Consider the following 22,235-nt stretch of genomic DNA (forward strand, 5'->3'; position numbering starts at 1 on the left):
ACATCTTAACCTCAGCAACTAAAAATGACGTAAAATCAACTTGCACCTCGTACTTGCAATTTTAAATGAAAGGTGCGAAATTAGGGCGCCTATTTATCCGCTTTCGAATACGCTAGCTATTTCCCAGTTGCCTCGATTAAAGATTTATGAATGTAAACACTACGCAGTGCAGTCGAAATGAGCTGCATTCGCTCCACGTTTCTGAATCGTTAGTTCGGCTATAACGTGAACTTTGAGTAACGAGTATAAACTGTTTGAATTCAATTACAAACTCTTTCATCCTTTGAAAGTCTAAGTCGAATAGCCAAACAGATCTAAATGAAGGGAAAAAGATCAAATGTCCCCGATTAGAGTCAATAAATTCAATACTATATACGTATGTATATACGGGTACATACTAGCTGCAAGTCTCGACTTCGTCCAGGTAAAATAAGAATTGAACTTTATTTACTTTCCTATCATAGCACCAACTGGGTCCATGTAAGCCATCCAGAGACCCACTGAATTACACGCAAAAAAAATGTCATCGAAATTTATTATCCTTTTATGAGTTCAGTAACGTACACGCGTAATATATATATATATATGTAAAATTAAAAATTCAATATCTCTTCATAATAATGATTCGCAACTCTTAAACTCTTAATTTACGTTTTCCATTGAAGTAAAATATCGTGATGAAAAACTGCCATATTTGTCACCAGCTTGCCTTGGAGTAGCGTATCTAATGGAATTTGCTTCTTATCTTCTTCTCAAAAGTAACTGCAGCCTCCGCTCGCCAGGAAGATAATTGCAAGCTGTTGTTTTACTTAAAAAAATCTAATTAAAAAAAACTCAATTTCGAGACTGACTTATGTTAGCGAAAATATCAATATAAACATAATAACAACAAACTTACAGTATATAGGTATATTCTTCCAGCAGTAACTTTACAGTGGTTTCTAATAACCATAGTCTACACACAGAGTTGTAAAGATGAATTAACAACTTTGACATTGAATTGATATGATATCATCGGTCGAGATCTCGAATATTCTATAACATTCTGTCGGCGAAGTTGTTATCAGAACTTTGGGATTAAAATTAAAGTGTACATAAGTATTTTAATGCAACCGTATTGCTTTAAAAATAAATATTTATAAATCAAGAACTATTTTAGTGCATAATTTGATAAAGCTAAAGGAAATGTCATGGAATATCTAATCTAAGGGTTTTACACGACTGTTCCAAGAAGGGGTGTAATGTTACCAGTGTTGCCAGTTCTGATATATCTTATAAATGCCTAAACAGATTTGGAAGTTCGGAAATCGAAATAATCCTTTCATGTGACATTAGCAGCCTGTAAATTTCCCACTGCTGGGCTAAAGGCCTCTTCTCCCTTTGAGGAGAAGGCTTGGAGCAAATTCCACCACGCTGCTCCAATGCGGGTTGTGACAATGTCCATAAATTAATTCATTCAGGAGAATCGTACATTTTAATGTTTATTGTGTATTCCTCCGTTTGGAACAGGCTATTGTCCGATGTCTCGTTTAGATATTTAGTGCCGGTCCACAACCTGCGAACCAAGGTTTTATTCACGACTGTTTATTAGCTTGTATTTTATTAAGCATTTGTTAAATATAGATGTTAATATTGACATCATCTAATAAACGTAATTTTGTGAGGAACAATTGATTTTGTTTTTTTATCGAATTCAATACAATGCTTTTTATAACATCAAATTTTGATGAAGAGAAGATCCATAGGAAGTTAATAAGATATCGGTTCGTACATCTATTTTGGTTACAAAAATTGTCTTAAGACGTGTATAAATAAGGATTGTTTAAATTTTTCAATTGAACCAGCTCTAGTTGAAGGACATTTGAATTATTTTCGTTTTAGTAGTTGATAGACAAGATATTTTTTTTTATGTATTATAAAAGCGGACGGACAAATGCGCCACTAATGATGATAAGTGGTCACCACCGCCCATAGGCATTGACGCTGTAATAAATAATAACATTTCTTACATCACGCGAATGCGCCACCAGCCTTGGGAGCTAAGATGTTATTTTCCTATGCTCATGCACTGGCTCAATTACCCTTCAAACAAACAGTAGAATATCTGACTGAGTGGTACCTACTCAGGCTTACACAAAGCCCTACTACCACGAAGTGGATTATAATTTGTGGCGCGCCTTGGGGGAGGCCTACGTCCAGCAGTGGAGTAATACAGGCTGATCTTGATGATGATGACAACCATAAGGTGTTATGAACGCTATTTAAGTTGATCAATTCGTACTGAAACCACTTTATTTCAGCATCGGACCATCTGTAAACAGTCAAGTGTTCACTTAACAAAACCAATGTATGTATATATATATCAACATGGTTAAGGTGTAATCTAAATGATTACGTCATTAGTCAGTAATTAAACTGGAATACTCGCCCTGCATACTAGACAGCACTCAAAAGCAATATTGTTCGGCGATATAATTCCAATATGGCCGCGTGTCTAAGATATGTGTGGATACGTGGAGCTTGAGGTCGTGATTTAGAATCTAGGTAAGCCTCACTTGCGTTTATAATCTATTTCATGTTCAGCGTTGAAGAGAATTGTGAGGTAGCCTGTGTTTCGGAAATCCTAACTATCAGTCCAGATGGGCAACATAAAATACAATTATGTTATGTTAAAAGTATATGTATGTCAGAGAGGTTTTTTTTTTTTTTATTCTATTTTATAGATATATACACGTGGACCTAAATTGAAAGTGATTACGATATATATTTATATTTCGATTTAAAATGATATAAAAGTATATAAAAAGTTATATTACGTGAGTAACTGCGCTTAATTAATATTTTTTAATTATATTATTAATAATATTGAATTTAAAATAATTAATTTACAAAGACTAAGTAAATTTTATATATTTTGTAATAAAAAATATCGGTCTTTATTTATAAAATTATTATTTATTATACTTAAAAAAAAAAAACGCCTCCAGTACCTTTGTAATCTCAGGTACCAGGCTAACATAAAAACTAATGTGGTTGTATATTCATATTTCAGCACGTTCGTTAAACAAACCGTAACAAAACCAGTTAGCCCCAGACTACATTTACATACAGTTTGGATATGTTGATCGAAAATAAATAGTTTTTAAATATGGATTAGATCTGAATATTGAGAACTTTTGACACTGGCAGAATAAACAATAAATTTGTGTTTAGCATTTTTAATAAAAAGGTTCTAATTACTTCGTTAAAACCTTCCATAACACCGTATTCACTGTGTGCTTATTGCATAATCGTATATTATAATTATCTAATGTTTAGTTCTCAGTCGTGAGGCAACCTACATGTTTGGATGCAATACACATTTATTTTCCTGACAAATATTTATGTTCTGGTTTCAATGGTGAGTCAGTCTGTGTAATAACACCAGCGACGTAGCATCTTAGTTGGGTGTAAATAACGGTTAACAATTCTAACAGTGCCAGGATCTATGGGCGAACAATAAAGCAAACAGTTTTGCGATTATATTATGCCTTTTTGGGCACCTCGTAATCTTAATTTAATTCCATATAATTACACATAAAATTGATGTTGATGATAAATTGATTTGAATTTCAGCTTCTAAGTAATGTAAATATTTTGTTTTTTTATCCTTTAGGGAATCCTACCCCCTAACGCCGTTACCGGATGACATCGGAGGAGGAGTTATCAGCGAAGGTCCGCTCCTTCTCCTTGCCATGTGGACCCCTAAGGGTCATGGCCTCATCACTGTAAAAGACTACGACATCTTCTACCGTCCAGCACCAAGGTCTTCTACCGGGTACAGAGTCACAGACACGGGCATACCCGGAAGGATCTTTAATGGAGTACCGGATTGGCTGTATGAAGGTAATAATTTTACAGAACAATAATATTTATAGATGTATATTGATTGAATTTCCTTCTAATCTTTAGGTTATATTAGTCTTGATTAATTTCATAATATTTAGTTTTATGTTTAATTACTTAAATAATTCTAATTAGAAGTTTATAAGCGACATTTATCTTTAACCAGACAATCGAAATACAAACACTATCAAACTAGATTAGAATTTATGATATTCAATAACTTTTCATTTTATTTACATTCAACATAAGTTTTAATTCGGTGCTAAGGTGACCCATTGATTAACATACAAATTTAGTCGAAGATTGAGAACTCAAAGTCTTGTAAGCACATAATTTCCATTTGTGTGGAGCTGAAGGAAAACATCGTGGTGTGAAAAAAACCTTCTACATGTATTTTCCTTAAATTAACTTTTTCTACGTTGGAGCAGCGTGATATAAGCTTACTCCTCAAAAACGAGACCATAGCCCGGCAATGGGACATTGACAGTTAGTGCTACTTTTTTATAGGCTATCAAAGAGCTGTCATTCAAAGGAAATTCTACTTATTCATTCTTTCCAAATATTACTAATGTTTAGATTAACTCTATTAACAATAACAAAATTAAATAAAAAAAAATTACAACCTTCACTACAATTACTACACTCAAAATCTTTTACGACTTGGCAATCGAATATAAAACAATTTAAGTACATAATAACTCAGTAGTCTTATCTGGATCTGAACTCACTTCTTTCGTTAAGATATTTATGTTTAACCATTCCAACTCCAAGGCAATATTAAAATATATTCCTGAAAAAATAATTTCTATGTAATGAAAACCAATATTTCTTTTAAAAAAAAACCTATAATGAAATACACGCATGCGTAAATCAGAATTTCCAAATGAGCTTCCAATATCGCCACAAGAGGTACTCCATCTCTACCCTCTTTAGCTGTGTACCCTCGTCCTCATCGATACCGATTTACCCCCGAGTTTTCCGAATAGCTGTGAATAATGGCCATATTGCTTGATAAACGGAATCCAGAAAAATGAAACTTATTTCGATACACCTAGTGTCGAAATTTAAATGAACGCGATTCTGAATATTTCAGTTACTGAGGCTAGTATTAAATAGACTTACAATATAAAGAGTAGCGTTTCAATAAAGAATTTTGTATGAAGGAACTCGAAATTTAATCCAAAAGATATTTTTGTTTAATTTTTATAAAAATAAATTCTGCTGTAAAAAATTCAAAAGAACAAACAAATGCTTTTATATAAAGACAGACGAAATATAATATATAGGTCAGAGCTCCACTTATGATACAATGGATTTATTTTGCACATTTTAGTGAAGTATTTTTCATTTTAAACTATACGGTACGGGCATTTTATTAAATTCAAAGCGCTCGGCTGGTTTCCGATGTTAACCGAGCCCGAGATGAATCACAAACACAAATTGTGTATATGAAAATTCAGTGTTGCTCGCCCAGGTACCCGTGCAATCTTTGATTTAGATTCGAGTACTTTAACTTCCCTTTTTAATGTTAATTAACTCTTTATAATGCTACAGTAAGAACTTAGGCTCTCTAAGACGCTTATTGGAAACAGCATGAAAATTACAATAGTCGAATATTTACGTAATTTTAACCGTTTGTAATTTATGTATTTGCTTCTCTAGCCGTTGTCGCACGCAATAACGTAAGGTAGGTCTTCAGAGGAAATTCTAAGCTGCACAGTTAAGCTACCTTTGCCTGATCTAAGGTACAAAAAATTTTTATAACCTCACATGTTTTTTTAAGAAAATTTCCATAAAGGTCTCGTCAGAAAAGGCAACGCAATATTCGTATTCTCGTATTAATACCGGTAACTACTCGTCTAGCCAATTTTACCAGCCTCAATAATATTAATAATAGTAATATTACATAACTAATTATAATGAATTATTAATAACAACAGTAATTATCAATTACTCCATTGGTTTTTTGGTCAACACAAATTTCCAGCGAAGCGAAGATCGGTAACCTATAAGGTCGCGACCACACTTGTTTGACCAAGCATGACGATTTAACGAAGAGATCGATGTGGCTTCACTGGTCCACAAGTGTATTCGATCCTTTAGATACTGAGGTTCATGAAGCTGTTTTTTATTACTATATTAACCTTCACAGCTTGAGAATATAATTATAATTATTTCTGTAATACACCCAAGTTATTGATTTCGTGAGTTTTATTAAGAAAAAAGTTTATCGTTCTTCTAGAAAGCTCGATGCTAATTAATATGTAACTTTTTATGAAACGATCTAGAACAAAATAAAAAGAAACAGCCTGTAAATGTCTCACTGCTGAGCTAAGGCCTTATGAGGAGAAGGTTTAGAGTTCATTCCACCACACCGTTCTAATGCGGATCGGTGGAATGAAGGGGCTTCCACGTGATGATTTTTTATACCGCCTAGCTTGATATAAACTATAAACACTAATTAAGCCTTTGTAAACTCAATGGTGCTGGCCCTGGTTTGAAACCGAAATTATCGGTTAAGATTCACGGTCCTAAACTACTGGGCCATCTCAGCTACAATTACTACTGAAATATACGGTTTAAATTAAAATAAATAATCTATAATAAAAATCACCGAAAGCCTTACGCTGTTCTTAGTTGTTGATATAAATTTGATCAAGGTACAGCTTGTGTCTGTGTCCCTAGTACCAAAAACATTACATTAGCAGCCTGTAAATTTCCCACTACTGGGCCAATGCCTCCTCTCCCTTTGAGGTGAAGGTTTGGAGCATATTCCACCACACTGCTCCAATGCGGGTTGGTGGAATACACATGTGGCAGAATATCGTTGAAATTAGACACATGCAGATTTCCTCACGATGTTTTCCTTCACAACCGAGCACGAGATGAATTATAAACACAAAATAAGCGCATGAAAATTCAGTGGCGCCTGCCTGGGTTTGAACCCGAAATCATCGGTTAAGACGCACGCGTTCTAACCACTGGGCCATCTCGGTTCTTGCGGCGCTATGGCTGTATCAAACAAAAACTAATGTATGTGCGAACAGACGTCGTCAGTTTAGAATGAAATTAAATCAAAACATGACCTGTCATGGTTTCGAAATTTGTAAAAATCTGTTGAATAAACGCGAAGTTTTGCTGTTAATATTGCATAGTACATTATAATATTTGATTACAGCAATATCAACTGGTAACGTAATACAATCTTATATTAGATTCACAGCAGTATTTGTAGTTGATTTAACAACACAACGAAAAACCTCCAAATCAATTCACAACATTACATCCTGCCTAGAAATCAATAAATTACCATATTATCTTGTATTGAGTAATATGTCTTATTCTTATAGAAATAAGCTTTAAATTTTTTAATATATATAAAATTTACCTGCTTATATAAGGTTCAATACTATGTTTAATATATCAAAGTCTTCTTTTTTTCAATATGCTAGCATTACACTTACTTATTGATTGACCAAAAAAGTCTGTTCGAAAAGTATATATATAATAAATACTAGGAATGTACTCAAGCTAGCTAACTAAGGCAAAACTGACCTAAATAAAACCTAACCTCAATTGAAACATACTATAAGTACTTGATTAGATTTTCGTCTGCTGGTCTAGACAATCCATTTAGGCTTACCATCATTAATCTTGCAAAATCTAGATCAGAAAACACTTAGAGCCGAAAGTTTTCTTGTAAGAATAAAGAAGTTTTAAAATTATTCGTAAAGTAGAATGATCGGTACAATGTACATTAGCTGAAACTTTTCCTAGTATTAAAATATAATATTGTTACAATTATAGCTAAGTTCTAGTTCTATGTTCTAGATTTATATATAAAAAAAAATTACTAGAATTAGAAAGGAGTTTTTAATAAAAATATTATTTAAATATTAGGTAAAGCGAATGAAGCACTGTTTGGTTTTAGTTAATGTGTGTGTAAAATATTGTAATCATACACACTTACATAGAAACATTTAAAACCTTTTTCGTTTCTATCGTATATGACGAATAAGATGTTCCTAAATTGTGTTTAAAAGGCATTACGTCAGCGAGGCCGTCGTCATGTCTTCCACTATCACTCATGTTACTTCACACAAAGAAAGCCTTTGAAAGCGTCCGTTTAGTTTGAAAAGAATAAAAATCAAAGTGAAAAATGTAAGTTCGGGTAAAACCTTAATTATAACCATTTACATGGGCATAGATTCCATATTCCCTTTTTTTCTCACTGAATAAGCTCATATTTTCCCTACATGAACTGAGGTTCTGTGGAACTTAATCACGCCGACTGCTCTGGAATACTCTCTAAAAACCAGCGGTATAGTATAATAAACTCCATCTTTTCGAGTGGGGTCACAGTATTGCTTGCGCATACCATGCCACCCCAACGGTTAGCCGTATATGCAGGTCTCTATTTCTAGATGTATTCCCAAAGTACAAAGAACGTCTCTAGTCCCAGCAACGCTTCCGGCAGGGAGAGAAGATGAGTATTGGCTCAGCATGTCCCCGCTACTTAGGCTCCCGCTCCGTTGCCTTCTCTGACAAGTCATTTACTCTCTATATTGAGTTGAAATGATAGTACATTATTGTAAATTGTAAAGAGCAGAAATAACCCAGTGGCTAAACAATGTGAATGTCATCAATCTTAGATCGCAATCTAACATTACAAAGATTTCGGTGGTGTAGTCGAGGGTTGAATCCGTGTGTAAGAACACACCACCCATGCGATGGAATGGCATTCCGACACTATTGAAAAGTTTTGACGCGTCCCACCACAGGATCAATGATTCACGAAATCAAAGCTATTTTTGAATAGTCCTTAACATATAATATTTGATAGCTTTTTAATAGACTGTTCTAGGATTTGAACACAGCATCCCTTTTAGCTAGCCACTAGACCAACTAGGCAATCATGCAAATCTCATAATATCTATTAAAAATGTGGGCAGCCTATCGGTGATGTAAGGAATTTTTAAAATATCTTACGGTGCCAACGGTCACCACTACTCTACTTACCATCAGGCCCATTTACGAGTCCACTATATGGAAAGAAAGATATATTATATTGATATGACAATGATAAATGAGTATATAAACAGTTTAAATCAAACATTCTACATAAGACTGTGTACATTCTTGTTCGTCGGCTGTTTAATTCGCTACTTCAATAAAGATATATAAGGACGTTTAACGATTAATCTTAGTCAAGGAGCTTATCTGATTTGACTTAAGAGTTTTTACTGTGACACTGTGTATAATTTCATTTTTTTTTATATTTTAAATGACATTCTTAGGTGCCTATTCGAAATTCAATTTTCAATTCGAAATATAAATAAATTTAGAGCCCGGGTACCACTTGTCATTTGTTTTTATAGAACGTGGAAACCTTCATAGTTGTGCTTGATGAAATTTAGCCACATATATGTATCAAATGACAGGAGGCTTGCCCAGTAGTGGGATATTAATGGTATATTTCCACTAAATAAAAAATCCTTTACTACAAAACTTAATCGAATAATTTCTATCAATAAAGTAAATTAGAATTTATAATTTTGTCTTGATTCAATAAATAGTAGCGTCAAAGACTCAGGTTTAATACTAGAGAACGATCCAGATATGACGTGTTCGTTTTTAATTTATTGTTACCCGAAATGTGATCCTAATTGTAATAAATTTTAGTGGTAGGAACACAATTGTATTATATTTCATCGTCTCCAAAAACAGAAAAAATCTCTTTCAGATTATGTATTTATGTTACTTATAACTAGATTATCCATTTGTTTGATAAATGTTTAAAAAATATAAAAAAATAACAATCACATATATACACTTATAAATGTGTATAATGCATATATATGTATATAAATTAAGTTGCGATGAAAGATTAAAAATATATATTATTGTTATCTATAGAAAAGACCACTATAAACGAAAAAAATCATTGAAATCAGTCAAACAGTTTTTTGATTGAAAGTACATGAAGAACAGATATCTACAGCTTTACTATAGTTAAGAAGATATAATGATGAAGCCGAGATGGCCCAGTGGAAGAGCCGAGATGGCCCAGTGGTTAGAACGCGTGCATCTTAACCGATGATTTCGGGTTCAAACCCAGGCAGGCACCACTGAATTTTCATGTGCTTAATTTGTGTTTATAATTCATCTCGTGCTCGGCGGTGAAGGAAAACATCGTGAGGAAACCTGCATGTGTCTAATTTCAACGAAATTCTGCCACATGTGTATTCCACCAACTCGCATTGGAGCAGCGTGGTGGAATATGCTCCAAACCTTCTCCTCAAAGGGAGAGGAGGCCTTTATCCCAGCAGTGGGACATTTACGGGCTGCTAATGCTAATTATATCTTACAATAACCATAACGCAAATTTTTCGTAATAATCAATTCCGAAAACCTACCTTGGTATTTTAGAATTCAATTTGCAACGAAAATTATCCACGAAAATTTATTTCATAATATTTACAATTTACGTTCTATCGAAATCCAATTTACCTGTGATAATGATCGAATAAAAAGTCGCCGAGTTGAGCCCGCGGGCTCATTCGTTGTGACAGCTAAAGTCGATGGTAATTTTTAAAATAAAACAAAACAGTATTGTAGTACAAAATAGTGTTGTATAAGGATCACCATACTAATGAATTCAGCTTCACTTGGTGGTAGGGCTTTAGGTGGGTACCACCCACTCATAAGATATTCTACCTCCAAATAACAGTACTCTGTATTGTTGTGTTCCGTTTAGAAGGGTGAGTGTAATCACAGGCACAAGGGACATAACATCTTAGTTCCCAAGGTTATGGCGCATAGGTGATGTAGGGAATGGTTAATATCTCTTACAGCGCTCTTGTCTATGGGCGGTAGTGACCACTTACCATCAGGTGGCCCATATACTCGTCCGCCAAACAATTCCATAAAAAAGCAATAATTTCATTGTGGGCTTAGAAAAATGCATTTGCCTTTTACCGGAGTGATTTAATTTTTTTGCTTTATTAGTGATGTCTATGTAACATCGAAAATCGTCGATAAAGTAAATACCAAAGACCAAAGAAAGTTGTCGCAATAATAACCACACAAAACACCTTAACAAATATTTGGAAAAAAACAATCGTTGATCACGTGATATGACGTTCTATGTCATTTCCATGTATTTTACTCTATTCCAGAAACGAATTTGTTAAACGGAAATGTAATTTTGTTTTGACATACTGATTTGAAAATGGCGAATGACGTCAACAAAGAACATGTTCAACGGTTTTAGAACATGAATGGAAATGACGAACAAACAATGTTTTATTAGTCGTATACTAAGATTAATGGACTTCGTAATAGTGACTAATAAAATCAAGCTTTTACAGTTTTAAGGACTGCGCTGCAATTGTTTTAGTAAGTTTTAACTATTAGCGGAAATAATAACGGTAGAGCAGTTAAACTATACATAAATGCTCGATTGCTTCCAAGAACAGTATAGTTTATTGCATTGAGAACAGATCATTGAGAACATGAATCACCAATCATTTGTAGTCTGAAGATTCTTAATATTTTTACAATTATTATGGACAAGACTGAGCCGAGATGGCCCAGTGGTTAGAACGCTTGCATCTTAATCGATGATTTCGGCTTCAAACCCAGGCAGGCACCACTGAATTTTCATGTGTTTAACTTGTGTTTATAATTCATCTCGTGTGTGGTGAAGGAAAACATCGTGAGGAAACCTGCATGTGTCTAATTTCAACTAAATTCTGCCACATGTGTATTCTACCTGTGTACCAACCCGCATTAGAGAAGAAGGTGGAATATGCTTCAAACCTTCTCCTCAAAGGGAGAGGAGGCCTTAGCCTAGCAGTGAGAAATTTACAGGCTGTTAATGTTATGTTCAAGAAGTTTCAACAACAACTTGTCACATAATATATTTTTTTTCTGGCTTTTATGACAAATAATATATACCTTATCCTAGAATACTGTCGTTTGCTGCTTATTGAGAAACTTCGATATTAATAATAAATTTATTGATTTGTATATAAAAATCTAATCAATTAGAAAACACAATTATAATTTACAAACAGTAAAAATGTTAAACTTTATACTTAACTTTATTCAAAGAAGGCATTTTGCATTTGATTGTTGGTAGGGCTTTGTGCAATCCTTTTTTGTAGGTATCACCCATAAATCGCGTATTCTACCACTAAGTAGCAATACTTAGAATCTTTGTGTTTCGGTCTGAAATATGAGTGAACTAGTGTAACTACCCGCACAGGGGACATACAAATTAGTTCCCAATAATTGTGGCGTATTAACGATGCGAAGGTTAATCTTTCTTACACTTCCAATGTTTATGGATGGTAGTGGCCCTCTGGTGACCCATTTGGAAGTTCAAATTAATATATTAATGAACATAACGCATAATTAATAATTATGCGTTAATAGCGCAATGGTTTACGGGCCGCCTAGCGATGTAAAAAGTCGCAGGATCGATCCTGACCTCTTGGGTTATTGTCGTCCCCACTCCTAACACAAGTGATAAACTTAAAAAGTGATGCTACCACCAATTGTACTCATAGACTATACTTACCAAAACTGGCAAGTAACTCAGTAGTTACTGTTCTTGGATCTCAGCGCTGTTATTCTGCATGCAAATAAAAAAATGCTAATTCGTTTTTTTATCATCGTTTTTTATTAAATGGGCGAAAGCCCAAGTGGGCCACCTATAGACATTGGCGCCGTTAGAAATTTTAATCATTCCTTACATCTCCAATGCGCCACTAACTTTGGGAACTAATTTCTTACGTCCCTTGACTGTAGTTACACTGGCTCACTCGCTCAAACGGGAACATAACAATACTAAGCATTACTCCGCGGCGGTAGAATATGTGATGGTACCTACCCAGACAGACTTGCATGAAGACCTATCACTAATAGTTTATCTTCATTAGTAGAACGTAGGTCTACATTCCTTTCATAAATTAATTTATAAATCTGTTCCATGGTAGCACGAATCAAAGTTTCATCCAACACATGTGAGTCCACACGAGATGAATAAAAGCCTGAACCTTGAACCTGCGATCTCTTAGTTTCGATTTAGTATTCTATCCACTGAACTATCTCGGTGCTTAACAAATATTGAAATTGTTAAAATGTTTTAATTTTCATAGCAAACTTTCTCTCACTCATCGCTGTTTGTATTGCGACGCCTATTTACAGTAACACATAACGTATATTGTACGAGTAAACAAGCTTTCGTTATCGACACCCCGCAGTGATTTATCTTCATCTGTAAACAGACTTGCGTTATTGTGTAGCTGCAGGAGAGGACGCTAACAAAATGAATTGGTTGGTTCGTTAGTTATGTGTTTGGCTAGGGTAAATATAGAAAGGTATTTTTACATAGCAACCGTAGTACAAAAACTTTGGTATTCATTTAGTCTGTCCGACCTAAGATCTAACATCCATAAAACATTCTTCTCCGGCTTCTGGTAATGTATTAAAAACTTCAAAGTAGTCTTTAATTCGTTAATAGAAGCCTAAAAGTTGTGTTTTAGCACAATGGTTTACGTGCCGCCTAGTTATATAAAATTCGCGGGATCGATCCTACCCCATGAAAAACAAATTAATAACTTGTATCTCCTTCTGATTTTAGGTCAAAGAATGTTGATAAATTTTGAACCTCTTAAGTAAAGTTTTTTTTTAATATGGTTGGGTAAATTGATCATCTGGTCAGTGGCGTAGCATGGGGCGAATGGGTGCGATCCGCACCGGACAGCACTTTGCTGGGGGCGACGCTGCGGAGGTGGCAGTTAGAGAAAAAAAGTTAATTTCTTTCAGTGTTTTTTTTCGTCATTTTTGTTGTTGTTACCAAATACCAAATAACCTATGCACGTTCTATCAGTGTATTATCATTATTGTATTACGTTTTCTCTGTAATTTTTCTAAGTGATATTGTACCTTCTACTCTATGTCAAAAAATGTTAATTTCACTTTTCAGGTTAGTTTTATTCAATAAAAGTACTATTTTTACCATGCCCCAATTTTTTTATAATGGATTGCAATAATAAGAGGGCGGCAAATTTGGTATCCGCACCGGGTGCTAGTGATCTATGCTACGCCACTGCATCTGGTGGTAAGTCATAGACATTGGCTGTAAAAGACATATTGACCATACCTTACATCGCTAATGCGTCACCAATATTAAAATCTAAGATTTTAAATCACTAGTAGAAGCGTACTGCCACTGGCTTACTTAAACTTTGAATAGAAACACAACCATAATAAGTATTGCTGCTTGAAGATATACTATCAGATGAGTGGCTAGTGAATACCCAGACGCGCTTGCAAAAAGCAAAACGACCAAGCAAGGTCGTTTGTCAATTAAATCCTAAAGTAATTTAACCTGATAAATATCCCAAAGAAATTATTATTATTTTATTCTACGTACAGTCCATCCCATGTATAAGTCTGTAACTCGTGAATGTATTTGATAAATGAGCTTATTAATATTCTATTATGCAATTACAATAAAAGATGCATTAGTAACAAATCATGCGTGTAATTGTACGGTTATAGAATAGCGGTCGCAATGTGAACGCCCTGAGACGATGTATATAAATATTAGCGCTATTATCGCACGACTTGCGTTATACAGCATGTTTCAGTAACAATATCTTATAATCGCTTGGTAATTTTTCGAAACTTATATCGTATTCTTAGTGAATTATGACACTCGCTGTGATATAAACAATGTATAGACAAGATAAGCCCAACTGTGGAGAAGCTTTCAACATGTTACTGACAACAAGTCCATCTTAATCCGGGTTAAAGAGGGTGCGAAAATTCCGTGCGTCATGCATTTGGGGGCGCTTAGCCGATGATGCTTAACTCTTGGAGTCGGTCGGCCGAAGAAGGTCTTTTAAAATTATTTTTCAGATCGCCAGAAACTACTAGCACTCGAGCGCTTGTTGTACTTATTTATACATAAAAACATACAACAAACATACATGCTATATAAATACCTATACATATATTTATCAAAAAATCCCTTTGTTAACGAATCAGATTTAAAACAAAAAAAATGTCAAAGGGAACTAGTACTTTATTGTTATTTATATATAATCACACAAATCTTTATATTTTCTTCTTTTTTTATTTATCTTGTATATATTCACTACCTGCGACGTGACGTACGTATTTGACTGGCGACCACAGAATACCAGCGTGTTGAACTTCATTTTACAATGATTTCATCATAAGCTGAGTGTTTTACCAATTTGGGCATCACATTCTCTGTGTCTTTGTTATTTTTTATGTATATATTTGTATGATCTGGAAAATGTGTATGTCTAAATAAAGATTTTTTTATTTGATTTGATTAAAAGCCTTATAGCTTGAACAGATTTATTCCAGCACACCCAAGAAGGAAAAACTAATTTAAACGGATAAATAAGAGGTTTACATGTACTCATATGTGTATAGCCATAAGCCAAAGATTAATTAGCTGTTTTGACTATTGCTCAAAACAAAAACGTCGTATGAGCCTAAATGTAAACTAGAAAAGGATTACTTTAATTGACAAGACTGAATAATATAGTACGAATAAGAAATAAAAGACCCGAAAGAAAATAATATCAATTTAACGCGGACAGCATACAAAATAAGAACGTTTGCAATACATAATTGAATAATCTATCCCAGAAAAACCTATCTCCTACTGGCCGAACCTAATCGCGCTGTTTTGAACCTCCGTCAAGCGGTACGTGAGTCGAATGTAATTATATTGAATTTACCCGAACTCAATGTTTGTATATCTTATCGTAGTTTGGCACGAAAAACCTTTTCAATATAGTATCGAATTTGGTACAACATTTATAGTTCTTTTTATTTTATTAATCTAATTCTAATGGTATCAATATTTTACACATGTATGTTTATCTATGAGCCTTGATGGCCCAGTAATTAGAACACATGCATCTTAACGGATGATTGCGGTTTCAAACCCAAGCAAGCACTACTGATGATACTTTATAATTAATCTCTTACTCAGCGGACAAGGAAAATATCATTAGGAAACCTGCATTTATTTAATGAAATTCTGCCACTTAATTCCACCAATCTGTGTCAGAGCAGCATGATGAAACAAGCTCTAATCCTACTCCTCAAAGGAGAGGAAGCCTTAGCCCAGCAGCGGGACATTTACAGGCTATAACTTTATGGTTTTCCAAATTTATTTTGCTATGGTAATGAGCGTCATTTGCTCAGTTTGTGTTGTCACACGACTCTGTGGAACCAACTTTTGCAAGCGTTTTTTTCCGAAAGATTACGACTTGAGAACCTTAAAGAAATGAGTCTACTCAATTCTCAAAGGACGCAACTCCGGTGTTGCAGATGTCCATGGATTGTGGTAGCCACTTTCCATCAAGTGAGGCGCCTTACTGTTCGCAATCAATGCCATAAAAATACAGTAACATCGTCAATGCGTCAGCATTCATAAATCAACTATCAGTTCATACCATTGACATTTGACGACCACCGTGGTCGAATAGTGTGTACTCCGGTTTTCGTGGGTACGCTACTCTGAGGTCCCGGGATCGATTCCCACCGAGTGGATGTAGAAAAAGTTCATTAATTTTCTATTTTGTCTTGGGGTCAAATACCCACATATTTGTGGTACCGTCGTTACTTCTGATTTTCCATGATACAAGTGCTTTAGTTACTTACATTGGGATCAGAGTAATGTATGTGATGTTGTCCAATATTTATTTATTTATTATTATTATTATACCAATTCCACTCTATAGTATCTACACTCAAACTGTGGTAACATCAATTCTGTAAAACCCTATTGTATTATGAAATTCACTTTGATACTATAATTATTTGTACTGACTACGTGGACTTATTGTTATTGAGGAAAGGCTTTTCCGCAATGGTAGGACTCCCCATTCCCCACCGTATGTACGTTTACCGCTATTTCTGTCACAATTCCTTTGTCAAGGAATTTTCCATAGAATTATAATATATTTGGACTCATATAGTATTCATAAGGAAAATGGAATTGTTTTTAAATAATACATACATACTAACTAATCGTACCGATTTCGAAATTGCTATATTTTTCAAATAAATATATAATTATAATATATATATATATATATTATTAAATTATTATAAGTACATATGTATATCAATTTTATAATACAATAAGTATTGAGCCAAAACCTTTTCTAACGCACTACATTTTTCGTTATATTTTCTCAAATATTATGCACGTAATTTTACTGATATATATATAGGTAATTTATTACCATCTGATGCCATCATGCCTCCTCCACGCCTCCGCTCAAGACTCTCTTGTACAGACTCTATTCTACAGACTTTGTTCTACAGACTTTGTGACTTCTCCGTATAAGATACTACTATTTTTAATTAATTATAAGTTCTTATTTTAATTTGAGTGTTTGAGATCTGCCCGACATCCCCTGACCTACCTACTATTATTATAAACAAAAAATACAATACCATTTCAATATAAACTTTTTTTTAATTGTCTCTTTTTTAAACTTAACAACGAAACTACATATGTGGTGATGGTACATCAGCAAAGATCCTCGAAAGATGTATCTCACCTACATAAAATATTTCTCTTATCCGGCACTGCTTACGAATATTAAACACAAACAAAATTGTGTTACAAAGGAAAGCTTATCCCTATAAAAGATTTCTTCCGACCATCATCGTAGAGTCTGGGTAATATGACATCGGTTTGTAATTGATTTAGATACAGTGAACATAATAATTGTATGTCTAACTGTGTTCATCAGCTCGGCGATCTCGGCTCCCTTAAGGTATAACACGAACTGATTGTTATTTATAATGAAATTTAAAAAATTCCATTTATTTAAGAAATGGTTAACCTTACAGTTTTGAGATAGCTAAATGTTTTCCGCGATAATATTACAAGTATTTTGAACTTTAAAATTAGCTTCTCTTATCAGATGTTTCCTTAAAAGATTAAGCGCACTGATTAGCGAAGTGTTTCCACTTGGCAGGAAAGGAATTGTTAAATTAAAGCTTAAGCTGAAACTCTTTGTAGATTAAGTTTTAAAATATAATGGTTAAATTGTTTCGAGATATTTCAATTAAATTCTATTGTTTTTTTTCTATGTTTTATTATCACGATAATTTTTTTTTTATTTACGCGCGATTATTAACCCGATTGGTACCGTCTATTATGATACTTTATGCTTTCAAGATAGACGTAAATTAACTGTGTTTATCAATGCATTTATTTTGTGATATATTACATCAATGAAGTAGGAGAGAAAGTTGATAGTCTGGCAAATTTCTATGGATACGTGACCATTTCACAAACCTTTCCGAAAGTAAGCGAGTTCACTAATATAAATGATGAATAAAAAAGGACAAATAATCAAACCTTGTGGAACGACCATTATAGCGGTAGGTCCGGAAGAGTACATAATACAGAAACTTTCCGAGTTCCGTCACTAAGATTTAACAACTGTACCTAGATTTTAAATTGATGGTATTTTAATATCAACGAAGACAAAAATAACTAAATAAAGTGTACTTTTTTTTCATGAAATAATATATCGGATCATCCTCTATATGTAGGTACGTTCCTCATTGGCCCGGTACATAACGCATGTATGCGTGCATGGCTGCGCTTATTTGACGTCAGTCGTCAGACGTGATCTATTTATACACTGAATGAGCTTCAGCTCGCGACTACGTGTGTATAGACGTTATACATGGCGTATATTCTTTCAGAAATTTACTGAGATGAAAGATTTTATATATAAATATAATAAATAGTCTTAACTCGACTATAAAATTGTGTCTAAAAATGTATTAATAGATTAAACAATCGAAATAAACTATATCTGTCTTTTATGTATTCTGTTGTAATAATTGGATAATATAAAATGATACGTATTTTGCCGCTAGAGCTTTGTGTTAGCCCGTCGGTTTAGGTATTCAAACATATGCCACCTCCAAACAACACTACGCAGTATTTAATATTCATCAAATCGGAAAACAACCATGTTTGAAGGGTAAGTGAGCCATTACAAGCACAAGGTACATACATGCTTATTTCCAAGCTAGGGCTTCTAAGAGCCGAGATGGCCCAGTGGTTAGAACGCGTGCATCTTAACCGATGATTTCGGGTTCAAACCCAGGCAGGCACCACTGAAATTTCATGTGCTTAATTTGTGTTTATAATTCATCTCGTGCTCGGCGGTGAAGGAAAACATCGTGAGGAAACCTGCATGTGTCTAATTTCAACGAAATTCAGCCACATGTGTATTCCGCCAACCCGCATTGGAGCAGCGTGGTGGAATATGCTCCAAACCTTCTCCTCAAAGGGAGAGGAGGCCTTTATCCCAGCAGTGGGACATTTACGGGCTGCTTATAAGCTAGGGCTTAGAGTAAGCGTTAGTTAATATTTCGTACAGTCCAATGTCTATGGGTGGTATTTGAAAATGTACCAGAGATTAATCCCTACATAGAAACAAAAACATTTTCCTAATTATAATTTTAGTTTAGATTTCAAGGTTTAATCAGTCAAATCAGATACCAACTTAAACTATACGTATTTTTTTCATGATTAAAACAAATGTACTTTCATCATTTATTGATAGAATTTCCAAACATTGTTTTATTAATGCCCATTTACTGCTTGTAATCAATCAAATAAGTTCTAACTTTTATAGTAGACATCAAGCCCAAAAAAACAGCTCATTTGAATATTAAACACAACCCTAAAACTAATACTTATTTATATTTACTTGGGCTCAGAATGCTTACGAGGTTGAATAAATAAATTCATGCATAAAAGGTCTTTTCAAGTCGATCTAATCCACTTTATACTGTTAAGCAACTCTTAAAACACGCATTGATATAATTAATTAGTTTTAAACAAGAAGCGATGCGAAACTCTCTGATTTCATACAATACAATTAAGATTACTCAGTAAGTTACTTAATAATCTATATAAATATTGTTTAAGGGGTGCTTAGTAAAACAATGCTATCTTCTTCTTTCGTATGTCAAATCAATGACAAAAGGAGAGAAGGACAACAATGTTTAACTAAGCAGATTGTTTAGCCGACTTCAAACATGAAGGTGCTTATATCGATAATTCTAGCTTGTTTATGTAAATCGATATTTTTGTCGATAGTAAAGTGATTTGAATGACTTTTTTTACTGAATCTACTATGCTTCGTAAGTGTCCCATTTAAATTGAAATAAGGGCGATAATTAAGGAATTAGTATAGTAAAGTACTTACTTTATTACAACACTTGTACAAAATATGTACGCAATCAAAAATCAATGTAGCTATCTATCACAATAAAGCATTTAATTATAATAGATAGCTCACTTTTTGAGAAAGGTTATTAAAGGTTATTGCTTTTTTTTTTAATATACGAGTATGACTGATTGTGTCTAGTTAAGCTGAATGCTTAACTGCTCACACGTTACCAAAATAAACTAAACGAAAATTGAAGAAAAAATATGATTGGCTCTCTAGTAAATACTCCTACAATTTCATTCAATAACTTCCCTTCTGACCGAGTACGAACAAAAGAAGTAATGGCTCACAATTCTACTGCCATGAAAAATTAATCAACGTCTCTGAAAAGGCAAGGTTCATACCGACGTCGTTGGAAAATAGACTTAAAATATCTAACGATAAAATTCAATTTTCAATACCTTTCAGCTCAAAGCCCAATATATTTGCGTTTCTACGAAGAATTCGGTGAGGCTAGGTAGCAAAACTAGTGCTCTTTCCATTAATTTGAAACGCTTTTCCCGCATTTTAAAACAAGCGATCCATGAACTTTAAATATGTAGACAGGATCATTGATTTACTTTGAAAGGAAAACCGAACGGCGGTTTAATAAAACGTAGCATGTAATACGTACGTTTTACGACTAAAAGTATTCTTAAAGCATCATTTATAGTGCACATTAAAACATTTTGAAGTAAGTAACAAGCTGTGAGGTGAAGTCCTCAAGAAGAGTCAGAGATAGACACGTTGAGAGAAAAAGATATGATTTAGAAATCTACCACTCCAACGTGATTTGGTGATTACACATGAGGCGGAATTTTATTCGACACATACAGATTTCCTTTCAATGTCGTCCTGCATTATACCACATTATACCACATGTATAGTGACCTAAATTGGAGCTGTTAAAACACGTCAATCTTAATCGAAGATTGTGGTTTCAAGCTCAAGTAAGCATCAGTAAGTTTTCATGTGCTTAATTCTGTCAAATGAAATATACCTAGTACATAATATCATATGTACCATCACACAATGTAACAGCGTAAAATAAGCTCTAAGCGCCAACCAGAACAGAGGAAAAGATCTATCTGGGATTAGGTGTTTTCATCTAAATATATGTATGTAGGTCTCTCATTGAGTTATTAACTACTACGATAAAACGTTCTCATTTTCAGACTGTTACTTTAATTTTACAAGATTATCTTGTTTAAATGCTTAATTTATGCTAGCAAATTTAATTTTAATCCACCTAATCTATTCACTGGACGCTTACAAACCAATTATCATAAGCCTATCCCTTGTCTAATTTCTTAATGAGATAGTATTTACAATTTACTTTTTACAGTCGAAATTCTCAACTCAAGGTCAGCGTTATGGATGTCAGCTGATGGCCACATGGTTCTGTACGCCACCTTCAACGACACTTTGGTCCACGAGCAAAAGTACCCTTGGTATGGAGCTGCATTGGATACTGATGATCCAGCTAAGGTAAAGATAAATTTATATTAGTTTTGATACAAAATGTCACAACGAAAACTTTTATGTTATCAAATAAAAATAAACTAAAAACCGTTTCCAGAGAATTTTCCTTGAAGCCTTATTTCAGATCCTGACGTGTTCCAATTATAAATTGATAACTATTTTTAAAAAAATATACATAAAATTTTAGGAAGAATAACAAAATTAAAAAATCGACTATCAGTATTTATAATCTGTTTGTCTTTTCCAAAGTCGACTATCTCTTACAAAACTCAAAGACCAAATTCTTAAGCTAATCTGGAGTTCTGAAGAGAAATGTGGTTTTTTTTTTGCCAGATTGAAATTTATAATTTTTAACGTTTATAATATGGCCCTGTTTCTTTCTCCTGTTTTTTGTGTTCCGGTTTGATGGGTGTGAAAGCTAGAATAACTACAGGCACATGGGACATCATATCTTTGGTCTCGAGGTTGATTTCGCATTGGCTATGTATGGTCAAACTCAAAGTCAAAAATCTTTATTCAATATAGAATTGTTTACACTTGATTCTTGATTGTCAA

The 22,235-nt window shown here is 33.9% G+C and overlaps 1 protein-coding gene across 2 annotated transcripts in view; it reads left to right on the top strand.

Moving 5' to 3' along the window:
- The window catches only part of LOC125073581 (inactive dipeptidyl peptidase 10), a 162,743-nt gene that overhangs the window by 122,378 nt on the left and 18,130 nt on the right, over nucleotides 1-22,235 (top strand). For both annotated transcript variants that reach the window (XM_047684454.1, XM_047684453.1), the window contains exons 5-6: nucleotides 3,656-3,885; nucleotides 21,544-21,686. In XM_047684454.1, coding sequence (XP_047540410.1) covers nucleotides 3,656-3,885; nucleotides 21,544-21,686 — 373 coding nt within the window. The remainder of the gene's footprint in view (nucleotides 1-3,655; nucleotides 3,886-21,543; nucleotides 21,687-22,235) is intronic.

Source organism: Vanessa atalanta, chromosome 24, assembly GCF_905147765.1.
Source record: "Vanessa atalanta chromosome 24, ilVanAtal1.2, whole genome shotgun sequence".
Taxonomy (NCBI): domain Eukaryota; kingdom Metazoa; phylum Arthropoda; class Insecta; order Lepidoptera; family Nymphalidae; genus Vanessa; species Vanessa atalanta.